Source organism: Peromyscus maniculatus, chromosome 14, assembly GCF_049852395.1.
Source record: "Peromyscus maniculatus bairdii isolate BWxNUB_F1_BW_parent chromosome 14, HU_Pman_BW_mat_3.1, whole genome shotgun sequence".
NCBI classification, from domain to species: domain Eukaryota; kingdom Metazoa; phylum Chordata; class Mammalia; order Rodentia; family Cricetidae; genus Peromyscus; species Peromyscus maniculatus.
The window spans coordinates 70,130,147-70,151,554 of record NC_134865.1 but is presented as its reverse complement, the minus strand read 5'-3'; the positions used below and the strand labels follow the sequence as shown (position 1 = coordinate 70,151,554).

The 21,408-nt window shown below is 37.9% G+C and overlaps 1 protein-coding gene across 12 annotated transcripts in view; it reads left to right on the top strand.

Annotated features, from left to right (window-relative positions):
* Eml5 (EMAP like 5) overlaps window positions 1-21,408 on the top strand; it is a 122,317-nt gene that overhangs the window by 3,356 nt on the left and 97,553 nt on the right. For all 12 annotated transcript variants that reach the window (XR_013044454.1, XR_013044456.1, XR_013044455.1 and 9 more), the window contains exon 2: window positions 18,034-18,193. Coding sequence is in view for 8 of the 12 variants with exons in the window: in XM_042261024.2 (XP_042116958.1) it covers window positions 18,034-18,193 (160 nt within the window). In the remaining 4 variants the exon portion in view is untranslated. The remainder of the gene's footprint in view (window positions 1-18,033; window positions 18,194-21,408) is intronic.

Sequence of the window (21,408 nt, the reverse complement as noted above, 5' to 3'; positions counted from 1 at the left end):
CTGGCTGTTTCTGTCAACTCACAAAATTTTTTGGAAGTTGCTTGCATGCACTTCCTGTTTTTATTTTTGTTAGCTACTATTATTCCCTTCTTGGGTCTCTGAGGGAGTTGAAGATTAGTTAGTTATGGTTGAAGATTAGTTAGTTATAGTTGAACATTAATTAGGATAGAAAGTACATTAGATACATCTTGGATTTACCAAAATAGGATAGATAATGGAATTATTTTCTCTGATTTGTCAAATACCTGTTTAGGTATTTATTACTTGTATATATTGTATATAGTTATTGTACTTTTGTATATAGTTTTTCTTTTGTTAGTCATAACCTTTTGCTTTTTTTCTTTTTATTAAAATAGAAAAGGGGAAATGTGGTGGTAATCTAATTGTATTGAAATATTATTTTGATTTGTACTGAAATATTAATTTGATTGTATGTTAATAAATAAAGTTGTCTGGGGGTCAGAGCTATTAGAGCCATAGCAAGAGTGTGGCGGTGGTGGCACACGCCTTTAATCCCATAGATATCTGTGTATTCAGGGTCAGAGCTATTAGAGCCATAGCAAGAGTGTGGCGGTGGCAGCACACGCCTTTAATCCCATAAGATCTCTGTGCGTTCAGGGATACAGCCAGCATTGGAGACATATGCCTTTAAGACCTAGGGGGCTGTACATTCAGACAGTGACGAGGCAGTCATGTGTTTGGGTTTACAACCAATGAGAAGGCAGAACAACATACTTTAAAAATACGAACCGACAGGAGGTAGGTCTCTTTTCGCGAAGCTGGGACAGCAGGAGGAAGGGTGAGATTTTAGCTCTGAGCTCTGACCTCTTGGCTTTCTCTTTTACATTGTTTCTGTGTTTCTTATTTAATAAGACGGTTGGTTACATCTACAGTTATCCCAGCTTCTTTTCTTTTCCCCCAATCTTGTCATGTCTATCCTTCACTTTACCTACATGAAGTGGCTTTGAGATACCCGCCTCCAAATTCAGTAAGTGGTGCAAGTACGAAGGATATTGAGGTCTTTATAGTGAGTGCAATGACATTGTTTTTACTCCTTGTGAGAGCTGTATTATAGTGAGGCTTTCCTAAACTTGATATGACTTATTTGAGGGGAGATGGAAGTTATGTCTTCATTCTTCTAGCAGTCATTAGAAGCTGTATTATATGTCACACTACTTGAAATTTTTTTTAATTCTTTTTGTCATACTGCAGATTGAACCCAGGACCTCACACATAGTGAAGTGCTGTATCACTGAACTACACTGACTGCAATTTTTATATTTCATTTCAGCATACTATAAGGAAGGTTATATTTTGCCTTCTGTAAGACATACAAGTATCTCAGAATACTTCCAAATGGCAAACCTACTCTACATGTCTGTGATTTGATATAAAGGATGCATTCTTATATAATCCATGACAATTTAAAAGAATTTCCTGAAAAGTTGTAGTGGCTAGTAAAATTTGAACCATACAGTGTAGTAAAAATTGTGGCACAAATTTAATACAATATTAAGAATATAATTGAGAAATTATATCAGAGTGCTTTGGAAATTGTATGTCATATAGTAATGACAGACTAGTCTTACAAAATAAAACAGTTAAACATTAAAACCTGTTTCTTTTTTCAATTCAGTGCTTGACTTGTAAGCATAGAAACCATTCCAATAATTATTCAGTTTTTTTCACAACAGAAGATACAGCATTCATAAATGTGATGAACAGTAGAAAACAATGTTATGATATTTGCCTTAATATGAAAATGTTTTCATCAGTTTTATTACCATATCTGCTTAAAATTTACTTGTGGTTTTATTTACTTGGTGAAATATAACTCAAAGCTAAGGCTGTTCTAAAATGAATAGGTAGTTGTCATTTGGTTTTAAAAATGTAAGTGCTATGTTGTAAAGTTTGAAAATCTATTATTTGATGCTTCTATAATCTTACTGTCATCTAGGATGGCTCAAGGTGGGTCCATATGACATCACATTTTATTACATCGCTTATAGTTGTTTTTCTTATTTTGCCCTGTATCTGTGTATACTAAACTTCTCTGGTCATTTTTCCTTTATTAGTATTTATTCCAGTAACTTGTTTATACTTGGAAGTGAACTTCAATGTCTAAATAATACAGGACTTTTTCTTTGTGTATATGGTGTGTGTGCATGTGCGCATGTATTTCAAGTTCTGTTGTTTCAATTTCTCTTTTCATTTAGCATTAGCAATGGTTTTTATACCAAGTTATAATATATTACTAGTTCTAGTTTTAACAAAAGATACTTATCAATGTTCTGATCTGTTTTTTTTTTTTTAAGTTTTGAAACTTTTGCTAATTGGTTCCCCCCCCACCACACACACACACACACACACACACACACACACACACACACACACACAAAGAATTTTATAGCTTTTAATTTACATTTTTTTTGGTACTGCTCATCAACATTTATTTGGCAAAGTAGTGGATATTATCAGAAGTTTTCAAATCAGGACTTATACAGGGACTCTTGGCTCAGCCTGGGAGGAGGGGACTGGACCTGCCTGGACTGAATCTACCAGGTTGAACTCAATCCTCAGGGGAGTCTTTGCCTTGGAGGAGATGGGAATGGGGGTTGGGCTTGGGGGAAGGGGAGGGAAAGCAAGGGAATCCGTGGCTGATATGTAACATTAAATTAAATTATAAAATAAAAAAAAAGAAGTTTTCAAATCGTGTATACTAGGAAGGACCATGAATAGGATACAGTTAACTTGGTACGTTTTCACATTAACCTCTGGTTTATTCAATTGTTTACATTTTATAGATCTAGAACTTGAAATGTTTAAAAATGAGTCCATCTATTCCTTCAAAAGACTGTTTCTCCCTATTTTCCTTGAAGACTCACCTTAAATATTCTGGGAAACAGTACTACCCAGTGTCATACTCTTGTGCTGTGACAGAATATTTAAAATTTGTTTTACTATCTTCATCCCTCTCCATTTACCTTTGGTTCTATTTTGCTACAGCCATTTCTCTCAGGATCACCAATGACTTAACACATTGCCAAATGCAGTGGCTAATTATCAGTTTATATCCTTTTCAATTTTTGTCACCATTTGACATATTTGGTCATGCCCATCTTATTAAGATACTTTCTAAAAAAAATTCCAAAAATTGTACAAATGTTGATATGTGTATATATTATATAATCTTTAAATCTGTGTAAAATATTTGTGTCCTTAAACATTTATCATTTCTTTTTGCTGAAAACATTGAAAGTCCTTCTAGTTGTATGAAAAAGAGAGCACATTTTCATTAGCTGTAGCCATCCTACTGTTCTGTACCAGACTTCTGACTCCTAACTATAACTTAGGACTCACCGATCATCTTTTTCCATCCCTACCTTCTGTCTTGTTTTCCCTAGTCTCTTATGAGCACCATTCTACTCTCAGGTTGTATGAGATCAGTTCAAAACACAATTCCATATATGAGAGAGAACTTGTAATTTGTTTTATTTTATTTAGCAGTGATCTCAAGTTCTAACTATGTTGTCAAAATGATAGGATTTTGTTCTCTTTGTGGCAGAATAGTTGTGTGTGTGTGTGTGTGTGTGTGTGTGTGTGTGTGTGTGTGTAAGACTAAGGAGAAAGAATCAGGACTATTAAGAACATTTTTTGTAGGTGCTCAGACAGGGTAGAAGGGAAGCCTCACTGTTAAAAGATGATACTCTAGAGACTTGGAAGTGAGGAAATATACTGTGTTGGAATCTGAGTAAAGGATAGATGAGGCAAAGGGATTCTTTTCTATGGAAGCTCTGAAGTAGATGGCCTCATGGATTTGAGGAACAATAAGGGAATTGGTGTGTCTGGAGTAGCATGAACTTGGGTTCAGTGAGGTAAAGATGAGATGGAGTAGATTGTGTAGGACCTTGCTGAGTGGAGTTTTGGCCTTCTCTCTGAGACTGGAAGTTGTTTTTTTTTTTTTTTTTTTTTTTAACAATTGTAGTGGTTTGAATACGAATGGTCCCCATAGGTTCATTGATTTGAATGCTTAGTCATCAGGGAGTGGCACTACTTGAGAAGGAATAGGAAGAGTTGGAAGGAATAGTAAGCCCTGTTGGAAGAGTTATAGCCTTGTTGGAGTAGGTGTGGCCTTGTTGGAGAAAGTGTGGCATTATTGGAGGAAGTGTGTCACTAGGGGTGGGCTTTTAGGTTCCAAAGCTCAAGCCAGGCCCAGTGTCTCTCTTCTCCTGCTGCCTTTGGATCTAGATGTTGAACTCCCAGCTACTTCTCCAGCACCATGTCTGCCTGCATGCCACCATGCTCCCTGCCATGGTGCTAATAGACTAAACCTCTGTAACTGTAAGGAAGCCCCAATTAAATGCTTTCCTTTATAAGAGTTGCCGTGATCATGGTGTCTCTTCACAACAATAGAGCACTGACCAAGACAACAATTTAATGAAGTACTGGCTTGGAGAAAAATGAAGTCACGCAGGCTTCTATATTCGGAATATACTGGAGAAGAGGATCAGGAGGGAGGCCGGGAAACCACTGAGGGGCGTGTTGTAGGACTTCTTTCCAGAAGTATTGGTGGCTTGGACCAGTCATGAGGTATTGGGAAGAGTAAGAGTGAAAGCAGTGAGAAAGGTAAAATTCCAGGTGTATTTTAAAGATAGGAGCAGTGTGGTTGGTTAATGAATCAGATGTAGATTATGAGAGAAAAGGAAGACCAAGAATGACCACAGAAATTTTTATCAGAACATCTGGAGAATTGGAGCTGGCAGTTATTGAGTTGGGAAAGATTATAGGAAGCATTTTCTGTTTGTGGAGGAAGGGGGAAAAAAAATTAAAAGCCCTGTGTTAGAAGAGTTCAGTTTAAGATACTTCATAGACAAGTAAGTGGGGTTATAAATTAGACAGCTGAACATATATCCTGTAACTCAAGGAAGCAGCTTGGTATGGCTGGTATAAATTGGGGTGTTAACAACATGTAAATAGTGAAGCCATGAATCTCCATGAAGTCACCAGGGTAGCAAGTATAGACAGAGAATGGATCTGGAAATGGGCTTCTGTTGTGCTCCAATATTCAAATGCATGGGAGATGAAAAATGAAATAAGAAAAATGTGGCCAGAGGAGCAGAAGGGAAAGTGAAGAGTGTGGGGACATTAAGATAGGACCAAGCCTGCTTCCCATTAGTGAAGATGTTAGCTGTCTTGTGGTTATTACATTACAGTTATAAGACCTGCCCAGGAGACCATTATGTCCAAATGATCAGGGGAAAGGAGGTCAGGAAGAAGTCAAAATGGGTTGTTATTAATACATAATACAGCACCCCTTAGGATATTCTAGCAGCTCCTATTTACTTTGTTATAAAACAAACCACCAAACAATGGCATGTGGCTGGTAGCCCTGGAGTCTTAATACTCACAGTGTGGTCTTCAGATTAGCAATAGGAACATTACCTGAAAACTTCAGAGAAATGCAGATTTTTATGTCTTACATTTGTGACTCAGCTTTCCGTAATTGTGATACAGTACCTGGGAAAGGGACTTAAAAGGAGAAAAATCTATATTTTCGCTTATGGTTTTCAGAGATTTCAGTTGAAATTTGAGTGTCTTTTGTTGCTAAGGGTCTGAAGCAAGGCAGAATATCATGGTGCAGTGCAAATGGCAGAGGAGACTGCTGACTTCAGGACAGCCAGGAAGGGGTAGAGAGGGAGGGGAAGAGGACCAGCGGAAGGAAGGGGCGAATGAGCAAGGGAGAGCCAGGGAAGGGAGGGAAAAATGATCTGGAAATTGTGTACTAACTACACTTCCGAACTAAAGGAGACATTCATTCTCCTTCCCATTATATTGAATCTATGTCTTTACATCCTCTGTCAGGACACTGCTGCCCCCAGTGTGGAAAGCTGTATTTCATACTCATTTTAGTACATGAGAGGGGATGCTATTCTAGATTATTCACTTGTGACCTTTGTGGTACCTGCAGTCTTGAGCAGTTGAAGTCACACTACATGTAACATATAGATTGTTTTTTCCTTAATATTATAACAGAAGCTTTTCCTAATATTATGGGAAAAACCCCATACTTTTAGGTGGTGTTAAAGTTTTTGCTATTATTATTATTATTATTATTATTATTATTATTATTATTATTACTGGTTTTTCGAGACAGGGTTTCTCTGTGCAGTTTTGCGCCTTTCCTGGAACTCACTTGGTAGACCAGGCTGGCCTCAAACCCACAGAGATCCGCCTGCCTCTGCCTCCCCAGTGCTGGGACTAAAGGCGTGCGCCACCACTGCCCGGCAAAGTTTTTGCTATTATAAAGGATGGAATGAAAGCGTTTTCTTAAGGGTTGTTCATTTGTTGAAGATTATTTTATTCAAAATTTTGTTTTAACTTTAGCAGCTTCTTTGGAAATCCAGTTAACAAATATTGATTGAATGACTACATGTGCTGATCATTGCTTTAGATGCTTAGGGTTCAAAATTAAGGAAAAAAAATGTGTGTGTGTGTGTGTGTGTGTGTGTGTAAAATTTCTGCCCTCTTGGTTGGCATATAGATTTTAATGGGAAGAGTTAGATCATATATATACAATAGTAATTTTAGATACTTGATAATTCCTATAAATATATTAGGATAATGTATAGAATGTATTGAAATCACCATGAGTATTTAGAGAAAGCTTCTTAGCGCAAAATACGTTTGACCTAAAGGATAAATGAGGCAATGATTTTGGAGATCATTCTAGACAAAAACTTTAAAAGCACAATTTTCTTCACTTTTTTTATGAGACAGAAAGGTGTAGTGGCTAGAGTGAACAAGAGGGAAAATGGTGCAGGTTAACGTTTGAGAACATTCTGAGAGATTCCATCCAGATAGGATTTTATTCTAGATCAATGGGGAGCTGTTAGAGAGTTTTAACCAAGTGACTGGTAAGGTCACATTTATGTTGCTTTGGAAGGTTACTCTGGGGTCGTTCAGATGGCTCAGCAGGTACAGACAGGTGCTTGCCATACAAGCCTGCTGGCCTGAGTTTGATCCCCAGAGCCCTCCTGACAGTGGAAGTAGAGAACAGACTTCACAAAGTTGTCCTCTTGTTTTCACATACACTCTGTTGCTTGCTCTACTCCCAGTAAAATAAACGAAATAAAAGTTTTTATTTTGTCTTTGCTTGTTTGTTTTTTAAAATCATTCTGGCTGTATTGAGGGAAGTATAAAAGGGAGCAATAAAGAAAAGGTGAGTAGTCAGAAGACTACTGAAGTAGTCCTGGTATAAGAATAATGCTGGCCTGAATGAAGATTACAGAGACAAGATAAGGTGATGATAGAGGGAAGAAGAGGTTAATGGAATTATGTGCTAACTGCAAAAGAAGTAGTGAAGAATAAATTCTTGATCCAAGCAGTACAGTGCTTGAGGCTTTAGCTAGAGCAATAAGACAAGAGAAGGAAATAAAAGGAATACAAGTAGGAAAAAGAAGACAAAGTATCCCTTTGTTTGCAGATGGTCATTCTATACATGAAAGATCCTAAAGACTCCACCAAAAACCTTTTAGAACTGAGAGATACTTTTATCAAAGTGACAAAATACAAAATTAACACATAATAATCAGTATCTTCTTATATACAGATGATGAACATACAAACATACTGAAAAAAATTAAGGAAACGATCCCATTCAACATACACACACAAATATACATCAAAAAACAAACAAACAAATAAATACCCCCCCCACAAAACCCAAAAAATAACAAAACAACAAAAAACCCACAAAAACAAATAAACCAAAAAAAAAAAAATCCCATTTCTAGGAACCAGCCTAACCAAGGAAATGAAAGACTTCTACAATGATAACTTTAAGACACTGAAGAAAGAAACTGAGAAATATCTCACAAGATGGAAAGACACCCCATGATCATGAATTGGCAGAGTTAATATTGTGATAATGGCCATCCTACTAAGAGCACTCTACAGATTTGAGCACCCCAATCAAAAGGCCTGGGCATAGGAAAAAACATTTGTGCAGCTGTACAAAAGACCAAGAGTAGCCAAAGCAATCTTGAACAAAAAGAATATTGCAGGATGCATCACTATACCTAGTTTTAAATTGTATTACAGAGACATGGTAATAGAAATAGCATTGTACTGGGCCAAAACCAGACATATATATCAGCATAGCTATGGCTACTGGATCTTTGACAGAGATGCCAAAAACACACATTGGAGGAATGATGGCATCTTAAACAAGTGGCACTGGTCAACCTAGATTTCAGTATTCAGAAAAATGGGACTAGATCCTCACCTTCAATCTTCATAAAGTACAACTTCAAATGGATAAAGGACCTTAATGTAAGAACTAATACCCGAAAATTGCTAGATGACTAAGTAGGGAGGTACACTTCCACTTACAGCATAGGTAAGGACTTTCTAAGTAGGATTCGGGTAGTTTAGGAATAAGATCAACAATTGACAAATGAGAGCTCATGAAGCTAAAACAACTTCTTTACAACAAGAAAATGGTTCATCAAGAGAAGAGGCAAACCATAGAATGGGAGAAAATCTTTGCTAGCTATACAGTTGACAGAGGATTAATATCTAGAATATACAGATGATTAAACAACAACACCAACAAAACTAAATCACCAAGAAAACAAAACAACTCAGTTTCTAAAATGGGCTGTGGAATTGAACAGAACATTAAAAGAAAAAAAAAAGACATACAAATGGCAACTTTAAAAAGTGTTCATCATTCTTAGCCATCAGTGAAATATAGATTAAAACGATGGTAAGTTTTCACTACCATGCATGGCTTCCCTCTTGTTGAGCAGACCTTAAGTCAATTAGAGAGCTGTTTGGTTACTGCCAACATATATGTGCCACTGTTGCCATGCTGGTTATTGTGGTTCATAGCTGTCATAGCTAAGTAGGACTATTGGTTGCTTGCCTCTCTTAGAAACATTCCCAGTGCTTTCTGGTACCGTGAAAGCTAGTCCTAATGAAGGAGGCTTTCAGGTCAGACCTAGCTCAGGTCCTCTGGGTTTTGTGTCCAAAGTACAAGTAGGGACTTGCCTTCCATTTCTAGGAGGCAACCAAGTACAACAACAATGGCTCTAATGTTTTGAGAGTCTCTTCGACAGCTCTGACCAACAACTCAAAAGAGGGCTTCTATATCAGAGAGGCTGTACCTATGAAGTCTTATCAACGTGCGTGGCTGCCTACACAAGATCTGAACAAGGGTGGCATCAATGGGCATGCTAATATGGAAGGGGGAAAGCCTGCAGGGTCTCAATCCTAGACAGAGGACTGTGGAAACTGGGAAATTCTAAGAGAGGGAGAAATTGTTTTCCCCAGGGAAGAGCTTCCCAATTGGTTATCCTATACAAAGTGGTCAGCCCTGAGATCATATACATATAGGCAACATTATACAGTGTAGCTGGAAGTCTTCTCTCCAGGTTCCCCAAGCCCCGCAGTCCCACAATCCACTTATAAAATAATCACTCAGACGCTTATATCACTTATAAACTGTATGGCCGTGGCAGGCTTCTTGCTAACTGTTCTTTTATCTTAAATTAACCCATTTCTATAAATCTATACCTTGCCACGTGGCTGGTGGCTTACCAGAGTCTCTACATGCTGCTTCTCCTGGCGGTGGCTGCAGTGTCTCTCCCCTCAGCCTTCCGCTTCCCAGAATTCTCCTCTCTCCTTGTCCCACCTACTTCCTGCCTCGTCACTGGCCACCAGTGTTTTATTTATATAGAACAATATCCACAGCACTTCCCCTTTCTTCTTTTTTTTAAAAAGGAAGGTTTTAACTTTAACATGGTAAAATTACATATAACAAAACAATTATCGAGCAAGAATTATAGTTACAATATTAAAGAAGATGTCCTATCTATCTTATATTTGTGAGTTTAAGGTTTTATATCTAACTTATCTTTTATCATAACTGAGGAAATTACAACTATCTAGTTTTCAACCACATCAAAGACCTGAGAAGGAACATAATGGTACCTGAGAAATGGTAGATGGATGCAAGCAACTTTTGGGAATCTTGCAAAAATAGACCAAGACAGCTGGCAGCCTGGACAGTCACCTAATGTTTCTCAGCATTGTTGGTGCATTCAGATTGGCTACAGGCCTAGAATATCTGACAGACCATTTTCAGAAGCAGGAATTTTGAGAGACCATCTTACCCTGTCTTGGCAGAGTACAGTGGTCACTTTCCTTGTGTCCCGCTTGTCCAGAAAGGACAGCATTGCATTTGTACTGTCAGCCATCAAGGCAAGGGCAGTTCTTTGCCCAGTAGGCCATTTTGTGCCAAAAAGACAAACTTCCAAATGGAAATGTCTTAGAAGCCCAACATTCTCTCGGGATCAATTGGTGCAGCCAGGAGCAATTGTGTCTCACATCAACAGAATTTTAAGTTATTTAAATGCCATATTCTCTAGGTCTATGAAGTGTTTGAAGATTACCTATCTATCTGAAATATATCTATGTATACCTAGAAAACTTAACTAACATGGCTACAGATATGATTATCATAGATGACTAATTATTAATCTATTTTTTAATTATCCATTACAATTTTAAATGAGTTACATAAACATAATACCTCAAACAAGAATAGAAATATATATATACACAGTATAACAATATTAACTTCAAGTTTGTATCAATAAACTAAAATCCATACCAATGTAAAACATTTTAAACATAAACTAAAATCTATACCAATGTAAAACATTTTAAACAAGTTGTTCTTTAAAAGTAGGTTCATTTCACTTGGCTTAGTCTGGGAGGAAGGGACTGGACCTCCCTGGACTGAGTCTACCAAGTTGATCACAGTCCTCGGGGGAGGACTTGTCCTGGAGGAGGTGGGAATGGAGGGTGGGCTGGGGGTAAGGGGAGGGTGTGGGAGGGGGGAGAATAGGGGAACCCATGGCTGATATGTAGAACTGATTGGTATTGTAAAATAAAAAAAATATATATATATATCACAAAAAAAATAAAATAAAATAAAATATTTCAAAAAAAAAAAAAAAGTAGGTTCATTAATCTACCCTTTTATCTTATCATCTCCATATCCTATATATCCATATCATATCCCCTTTTCTTTTTTAGAAAGAGATCACATTTATAATCAATCTGTTTTAAATAAAAATATTGGTTTTCTCTGTCCCACACCAGAGGGCTCTTCTGATTTGGGACACAAGAATTGCCTAACCATTTTTTTTTTAAAGCAATATGTCTGGGTTTAGAGGGGGAGTGAGCCAATTCCACCTCTAAAGCCAGCTTGGTATATTTGGGAATTTGGGCGTAGCATCTCTTACTACTTCCTGCTGGAGGGGGGCGCTGTATCTTATGGGGATGCAAAGAAAATTTTAGACCTATGGGGTAGTCCGTGAGGCTGTATTGTTTGAACCAGTTGCCTTGAAACCGCTCTGGATGCTGGATCATCTGGGCCTTGGTGTCATCGGAGACTTTTCAGGGGGTCTTGGCTGTTGAAACCTGATGTATCTTAATCTGGAACAAATCCATAGCCTCTGGCTTTCTGTGGAAACAAAAGCAGAACCTCTTTTCCAAAGCAACATATCCTTAAATCCAAATTTTGAAGTCAAGGTACCTTTAAAATATACATTTTGGCATAACTCAACAGCTTTTGTAATCAAATGCTTTTCTTCAGTTACAAATATCAAAGACAACATAATCCAGATTCTCTGTGTGGTAGCCATCGTTACGTGGCTTATTTTTTATATTACCTTGAGCCTTGAGCCTATTGCTTTAAACTGTACCATTCTAAGACTGAAATAGCATTGTGGCTGCTGGCTCCACCCACTTTAGCTGCCCAACATGGCAGTGGTACATTTTCAGCCAGCTCTGGGAGTCATCAAGTCTCAGAAATAGTGGGTCTAAGCTTTCATCAAAGCAGCGTGTAGCCCAGAAACCTCTTTTTTTTTTTTTTAATAATAGTAAAGACTAAATCTACCACACAGCTTAATGTGCCGCTGGCAGATGCCTCATTCCCGCCATACTGCCGGTCAGACGCACACGCCAGGAACCCGCCAGTGTTCAAACCCGCGTTTTGCGCCGTCTAGCTGCTCATATGAGACAAGAAGCAGGAACCTGGTTTTGGCTCTGTTTAGAATTGGTTATTAAATATTCTCAGGTTTAAGGTGGAAGCTCGAGCCGTTGGGCGCCATTTGTAGCTGGAAGTCTTCTCTCCAGGTTCCCCAAGCCCCGCAGTCCCACAATCCACTTATAAAATAATCACTCAGACGCTTATATCACTTATAAACTGTATGGCCGTGGCAGGCTTCTTGCTAACTGTTCTTTTATCTTAAATTAACCCATTTCTATAAATCTATACCTTGCCACGTGGCTGGTGGCTTACCAGAGTCTCTACATGCTGCTTCTCCTGGCGGTGGCTGCAGTGTCTCTCCCCTCAGCCTTCCGCTTCCCAGAATTCTCCTCTCTCCTTGTCCCACCTACTTCCTGCCTCGTCACTGGCCACCAGTGTTTTATTTATATAGAACAATATCCACAGCACTTCCCCTTTCTTCTTTTTTTTAAAAAGGAAGGTTTTAACTTTAACATGGTAAAATTACATATAACAAAACAATTATCGAGCAAGAATTATAGTTACAATATTAAAGAAGATGTCCTATCTATCTTATATTTGTGAGTTTAAGGTTTTATATCTAACTTATCTTTTATCATAACTGAGGAAATTACAACTATCTAGTTTTCAACCACATCAAAGACCTGAGAAGGAACATAATGGTACCTGAGAAATGGTAGATGGATGCAAGCAACTTTTGGGAATCTTGCAAAAATAGACCAAGACAGCTGGCAGCCTGGACAGTCACCTAATGTTTCTCAGCATTGTTGGTGCATTCAGATTGGCTACAGGCCTAGAATATCTGACAGACCATTTTCAGAAGCAGGAATTTTGAGAGACCATCTTACCCTGTCTTGGCAGAGTACAGTGGTCACTTTCCTTGTGTCCCGCTTGTCCAGAAAGGACAGCATTGCATTTGTACTGTCAGCCATCAAGGCAAGGGCAGTTCTTTGCCCAGTAGGCCATTTTGTGCCAAAAAGACAAACTTCCAAATGGAAATGTCTTAGAAGCCCAACATTCTCTCGGGATCAATTGGTGCAGCCAGGAGCAATTGTGTCTCACATCAACAGAATTTTAAGTTATTTAAATGCCATATTCTCTAGGTCTATGAAGTGTTTGAAGATTACCTATCTATCTGAAATATATCTATGTATACCTAGAAAACTTAACTAACATGGCTACAGATATGATTATCATAGATGACTAATTATTAATCTATTTTTTAATTATCCATTACAATTTTAAATGAGTTACATAAACATAATACCTCAAACAAGAATAGAAATATATATATACACAGTATAACAATATTAACTTCAAGTTTGTATCAATAAACTAAAATCCATACCAATGTAAAACATTTTAAACATAAACTAAAATCTATACCAATGTAAAACATTTTAAACAAGTTGTTCTTTAAAAGTAGGTTCATTTCACTTGGCTTAGTCTGGGAGGAAGGGACTGGACCTCCCTGGACTGAGTCTACCAAGTTGATCACAGTCCTCGGGGGAGGACTTGTCCTGGAGGAGGTGGGAATGGAGGGTGGGCTGGGGGTAAGGGGAGGGTGTGGGAGGGGGGAGAATAGGGGAACCCATGGCTGATATGTAGAACTGATTGGTATTGTAAAATAAAAAAAATATATATATATATCACAAAAAAAATAAAATAAAATAAAATATTTCAAAAAAAAAAAAAAAGTAGGTTCATTAATCTACCCTTTTATCTTATCATCTCCATATCCTATATATCCATATCATATCCCCTTTTCTTTTTTAGAAAGAGATCACATTTATAATCAATCTGTTTTAAATAAAAATATTGGTTTTCTCTGTCCCACACCAGAGGGCTCTTCTGATTTGGGACACAAGAATTGCCTAACCATTTTTTTTTTAAAGCAATATGTCTGGGTTTAGAGGGGGAGTGAGCCAATTCCACCTCTAAAGCCAGCTTGGTATATTTGGGAATTTGGGCGTAGCATCTCTTACTACTTCCTGCTGGAGGGGGGCGCTGTATCTTATGGGGATGCAAAGAAAATTTTAGACCTATGGGGTAGTCCGTGAGGCTGTATTGTTTGAACCAGTTGCCTTGAAACCGCTCTGGATGCTGGATCATCTGGGCCTTGGTGTCATCGGAGACTTTTCAGGGGGTCTTGGCTGTTGAAACCTGATGTATCTTAATCTGGAACAAATCCATAGCCTCTGGCTTTCTGTGGAAACAAAAGCAGAACCTCTTTTCCAAAGCAACATATCCTTAAATCCAAATTTTGAAGTCAAGGTACCTTTAAAATATACATTTTGGCATAACTCAACAGCTTTTGTAATCAAATGCTTTTCTTCAGTTACAAATATCAAAGACAACATAATCCAGATTCTCTGTGTGGTAGCCATCGTTACGTGGCTTATTTTTTATATTACCTTGAGCCTTGAGCCTATTGCTTTAAACTGTACCATTCTAAGACTGAAATAGCATTGTGGCTGCTGGCTCCACCCACTTTAGCTGCCCAACATGGCAGTGGTACATTTTCAGCCAGCTCTGGGAGTCATCAAGTCTCAGAAATAGTGGGTCTAAGCTTTCATCAAAGCAGCGTGTAGCCCAGAAACCTCTTTTTTTTTTTTTTAATAATAGTAAAGACTAAATCTACCACACAGCTTAATGTGCCGCTGGCAGATGCCTCATTCCCGCCATACTGCCGGTCAGACGCACACGCCAGGAACCCGCCAGTGTTCAAACCCGCGTTTTGCGCCGTCTAGCTGCTCATATGAGACAAGAAGCAGGAACCTGGTTTTGGCTCTGTTTAGAATTGGTTATTAAATATTCTCAGGTTTAAGGTGGAAGCTCGAGCCGTTGGGCGCCATTTGTAGCTGGAAGTCTTCTCTCCAGGTTCCCCAAGCCCCGCAGTCCCACAATCCACTTATAAAATAATCACTCAGACGCTTATATCACTTATAAACTGTATGGCCGTGGCAGGCTTCTTGCTAACTGTTCTTTTATCTTAAATTAACCCATTTCTATAAATCTATACCTTGCCACGTGGCTGGTGGCTTACCAGAGTCTCTACATGCTGCTTCTCCTGGCGGTGGCTGCAGTGTCTCTCTCCTCAGCCTTCCGCTTCCCAGAATTCTCCTCTCTCCTTGTCCCACCTACTTCCTGCCTCGTCACTGGCCACCAGTGTTTTATTTATATAGAACAATATCCACAGCAATACAGACCGAGAAGGTTGTATTTATGTACTTAGGAAGTATATTTAATTATAACAAAGAAAAATGGCCATGAATTGAGAGAGAGAGAGCGCAAGAGGGTGCATTGGAGGGGTTGGAAGAAAGAAAGGAATAGGAGGAAAATAATGCATTTGTATTATAATTTAAAACATAAAATTATTTTAAAAAACTACTTTAAGATTCCATCTTTTTCTATCCAAAATGGCTAAGATTAAAGAAGAAGAATAAGAAAAATAAATGACAACAAATGCTGGTATGGATGTGACAAAAGGGGAACTCTTTGACATTGTTATAGTGCTAGATCCTGCTTATAGGGGCCATTCTTACTCAAACTCCACACTATGTATGGAGGTAACCAACCACCCTCTTGATTGGATTTTAAGCCTGCTCCACAGGAGGGAGTTCATGCCTGATACTGTAGACATGGTCAAAACTCATGGCCAGGGAAGTCATAGGCTCTTTTGGAGAACCCATTGATACTGGAGGAAAGGGAGGAGTGCTGTTTAATGCTTTCTCTGGACATGGCATGGCTCTTTGATGTATGGCATTTCCCTCAGAATTGAAACATTCCTTCTGGGAGGGAAAGGGAGGCTCATGAGACTTAAACAAATAGTCATAAGTCTGGGGGAACATAAACTTGGAAGATTCTTGAAGGCCCCTTGTCAGAGTATAAAAAGGAGAGAAAGACTGATGGAGGAGGAGACTGACTAGCTGAGCTCAGGGGAGAGTCTCAGACTGGCCGCTGCTGCTGCAAGCTGCATAGAGAGCTCCAAGATTGTAGCCTTTGTGAGTTGTCACCTGTGCTGGGGTGGGCTTCTCAGTGATGCAGCTGCTTTCCACTCATCCTTGTTCCACGTGACTCCTCACTCGTACTCTTGTTAGTGATCCAATAAAAACTTGGGTTCACTAAGTTGGACATTGGCATGATCTTTACTTTGGTCTGTCGTGGGTTCCTTTTGGGGGGTGAATAGATGCTTGTGTGTTGTGTTTCCCCAAGAAAAGTCTGTCACACAAGTGTTGCTTATTTCAGATATTTCACGTAAATGAATCCATAGAATGTGTGGCCCTTATGTATATATTTTTTTCCGTGTAGTGTTAAAATTCAGAGTTCGTCTCTGTTATTAGCACTTTATTTCTTTTTTCTCCATTCAGTGGATGAACATTTGAGCTGTCACTTTTTGCTGTTATAAATAATTTTGGCATCAACATTTGTGTACAAATCTTGTGTGGACATATGTTTTTACTCCTTTTAGGAATGTATCTAGAAATAGAATTGCCGCATCCTATAGTAACTCTGCTAAACGGTTGTTCAAACTGGCTCTATAATTTTACAGTCCCCCAAATAATATTTGAAGGATCCAATTTTCTATGTTATTTTTATTTCATTATGACTGGTACTTTGAGAGGGATTCTGTTGATCTTAGATCAATTTAAGAAGCATTGCCATCTTGAGACTATTACACTCTATCAAGCGTAGACCTGCTGTGATTTTTCTGTTTAGACCTTTTAAAATGGTTTGCAGTCGGACTTCTAGATTTCAGTCTAGAAGGAATAACTGCCTTAAGTTTATTATGATATTTGCTCTTGTTGGTGCTTCTGTAATCTGAATTTTCTTGATTGTGTGTGTGTGTGTGTGTGTGTGTGTGTGTGTGTGTGTGTGTGTGTGTTCTCTGCTGTGGAAATGCATTTCAGTGTCTTTTTTTAAAAGGCAAATCTGATATTTTAAACTTACTTGTAGAGACATTTATCAAGTAGAATTTTGTTGTTGTTCTTTGCCTTCTGCTGATGTATGTGCATAGACCTTACTAATTATTAGGTTTTTGTTTTACCCTTAAAGACCTGTTGACCACTTTGTGTAAATTCCATGTCACATTGCTGTTTTTTATAATGAGATTTGTAATTTATTACTGTTACAGTGTAAGCGTTACCAAATGCCACTTTGGACATTAAGATTTAGCCAATTTTTTTCCATTTTATTGTATGTATAATATGGTTAACAATGTACATTTGCATGCACATGTTTGGGTGCATGTGCCTATAGGTATGAGTGCATGCCTGAGATTGATGCTGGGAATCATCCTCGATTGCCCTAGTACCTTCTTCGGTAAGGCGAGGACTCTCAGTCACACCTAGAGCTCTCTGATAGAGCTATTTCTTGTTAACAAGCTTACCTTGGGGATCCTCTGCTCTCTGAGGTTGGAATTACAGGTGGTCTCTCATGTCCACATGGTATTTAGTGGGCTCCAGGAGTGTGAGCTCCAGTCTTCATGTTCTCATGGCAAGTGCTTAAACATGGAGCCAACCCCTAGATATAGTCCAACATTAGTCAATAAAAGGAATGGTATGATAGTATAGAAGGCTTGCAACATGAATATCAAATGAAAAAATGGCATGTGATAGATAGGTTGCTACAAATTTGTTGCTGTAATTCTGTTGATCTTTTTTAAGATCTCTTTTCTTGAGAAGTTTATGCACACTGTATGGAGTTTATGAAGGCTATAATTAATTAGTTTATCATTAACTTTATAAAGTATATTATTAAGTATTCTTAGCAAGAATTTTTATGGAAATTATTTATAAATACCAATTATTTAAGATGAACAAAGTTTAATGTTGATATTAGCTGTAAATACAAATATCTATATCAAATGCTATAAAAGTTTGGTAAGCAATTTTCAAGTCTTATTGTTTACTTATTTATTCTTTATTTTTTAGTCTTGCACTGCATCCTGAGCGAGTGTTGGTAGCAACAGGACAAGTTGGGAAAGAACCTTACATTTGTGTTTGGGATTCTTACACTGTTCAGACTGTGTCTGTTCTGAAAGATGTTCATACACATGGTATAGCTTGTTTAGCATTCGACTTAGATGGACAGGTATGTGATAATTTTCCTCCTTTTTTAAATCAATTTTTGTTTTTAAATACTTGCTATAAGAAATCATTATATTTATAATATAGAATTGAAAAACAATTGATTAAAAAGTATTTGTTTATCCAAAGGTGATAAAGTATAAATGAGATGGGTGGAAAACATAGCTAACAAAAATAAAAACAACAAGGGGTATTGATTTCATCATTACAAAGAACTTTCTCAGTCAAAATGTTCTAAAAGCCAAAGAAACTCTCATCCAATGGAATATTACCTGGTTGTTACAGAAAATCTTATCTGTAACTATTTTCCAAGTAAGGTATTAAGGAAGTGCATATGGAAGTTACCTTAGGAAAATTAAGTTTCTGTGAGTAGACCCGTATATATTTTAATTTTCAGTTACTTTAAAGTTTTCCTTTTGTTAATTATGTTTTATTGAAAATGAGACAATATCTATGAGTTACTTTTATACAAAATCAAAGGTTAAAACAATGACATAATTATCACCTCACTGGCTGATTGGTTTCCAAATTATCCTCTAACAAGCCAAGACTTTTTGTAGTTCTGTATAGAAGCTGTTATGACTAAAACATATTTTTAAAGTGCTATGGTTAATTTGTAGTTGTTAAATATTTTGAGTTTAAATTAGATTTTAAAATAATTTTAAGATACAGAATTTTTTTTTTTTTTTTTTTTTTTTTTGGTTTTTCGAGACAGGGTTTCTCTGTGTAGCTTTGTGCCTTTCCTGAAACTCACTTGGTAGCCCAGGCTGGCCTCGAACTCACAGAGATCCGCCTGGCTCTGCCTTCCGAGTGCTGGGACTAAAGGCGTGCACCACCACCGCCCGGCAAGATACAGAAAATTTTATTTACTTGTTTTTTTATTATTGTTGTGGATCTAGATTCTAGATCTAGATTGTAGTATGTTGTATCCCAGAGAAAATGATAATCAGTAGATACCTTATAATTTTCCCCGAGGCATAACACCTTTGAGTTCTGTAGTCTGTGACTTGTAGCTGTAAATTTCTCTGGTCCTACCCAGCCCCACAGTCCCATGTTTCCCTGGTCCCACCCAGCCCCACAGTCCTGCAGCCACTTATAAAATAATCACTAGAGGCTTAATATTAATTGCAAATTATATAGCCTATAGGTCAGGCTTCTTGCTACCTAGCTATTATAAGTTAACTCAACCCATTTCTATTGATCTTTATGTTGCCATGTGGCTGTGGCATTACCGGTCTGTTGGCATCTTGTTGCTCCTTTGGCTGCAGGCTGGCATCTCCTCGACTCTATCCTTCTTCCTCTCCTCTTCAGTTTGAATGTACCGCCTTATCTACCTAACCTTATCCTGCCCTGCCAAATGGCCAATGCAGCTTTATTTATTAACCGATCAGAGCAACACATATTTACAGCATACAGAAAGATATCCTACAGTAGTGACTTTCTGGTAAGGGATCTGTGAAGACTTCACTGGAGCCTCTGAAAAATGTGCTTTTAAGTTTCATGGTGATTAGCAATTATGAAAAATCAATTTGTCTCCTATATCTTTCAAGTCCTTTATGTCTTATCAGAATTTCATTTTCCTTCTTTTTTTTTTTTTTTTGGTTTTTTTCAAGACAGGGTTTCTCTGTGTAGCTTTGCGCCTTTCCTGGGACTCACTTGGTAGTCCAGGCTGGCCTCGAACTCACAGAGATCCGCCTGCCTCTGCCTCCCGAGTGCTGGGATTAAAGGCGTGCGCCACCACCGCCCGGCTTCATTTTCCTTCTTAAAAGAAAGAATATCTTTCTTACACCAAAGGAGTATAAAGCATTATTAAACAAATCTACAAAACTAGCTTAAAATTCCTTTACACATAAGGTTTTTTGAAATTTAATATTTTTAACTGTAAAAGTCTAAGTATCCTTTAGATATAGATGATTTCGTCTTCATTTTTAAAGTTCCCCTTTATTTATAATATATCACATTGCTGAGATGTATTTATAGTATATTGCATTGCTGAGATGTCCCTCCCATGGCGTTTAGTGCTTGGAAGCCCTTCACCGTGCTTACTTTGAGCAGGTTCCGTGAGAAATCGTGGATACTTATATTTTATCATCATGTCTTCATGAGGGCATGTTATTAAAATTTAAACTTAGAAAACCATAGAGATATGGAGTCCATACTATGTGCCTGGCCTTTCCCTAAACCTGCATTATTTCATTTAATCCTCATGACAACCCTATGAAATAGATTCTGTTATTATCTCTACTTTGCAGAAAAAGAAACTGAGATTGAGAAAGGTTAAATAACTTGTCCCAGGTTAACAGCTAGTGAATGGAACTAGAGCAGGAACCAGGTCTCACACTCCAAAGCTCATGCTTCTAACAGCAATGCTTTACTGCCTCCCAAACATGTTAACTTAGGAGGTAGTTGTTTATATATCAAAAGGAATTCATCCTTTGAAGAGTACAGTTAATGTAAGGAACTACTAGAAATTGAAGATAAAAAAATTATTTTAATGTCATAATTTGTAAAATATATTTGAGCAAATATACCCATTTTATATAACTCCTTATAAGATATTGAGTAGGAAATACTGTCTAACATTTTCATTTTCTGCTAGATTTGAAAGCATATATGTGATAATTTAGGATTTATCCAATTAGCGAGTTTCCTACCAGGTAGCAATGCTAAATGTTCTTTTCCTAAAGACTTTCTCCTAAGTGAGCTGAACACACATATTAATACTAATAACCTGTCTTCTTGAGGATAATTAAGGCCTGAAAAGTCTATTCATAGAAATCTGTAATAAACAGGGACTGGTTTCATACAGCAGTTGGAAGGAGGTAGAGGTTAACTTACCCTATAATTTATCTGAAAAAAACCGCTCATATTATAAAACTATAGTGTTCATTCTCTTAAAAATTGTGTTTGTGTTTGTGCATGCGTGTATGTGCACATGTGCATGTGTGTGCAGATATACGTGCCTGTCCAGGCACTTGTAGATGCCAGAAGTCAACACTGGGAAGTCTTCCTCTACTGTTCCTGCCACCTTATGTTTTGAGGCGGGTCTCTGACTAAACCTGGAGCCCAAGTCTTCAGCTATGCCAACTGTTAAGCTAAGGAGAGCCCAGATCCACCCATGTCTGCCTCACAGCACTGAGGTTACAGATCCATGCCTGAGTGCTCAGCTTTCGATGTTGGTGCTGGGCATGTGAACCCACGTCCTCAGGCTTATGCAGC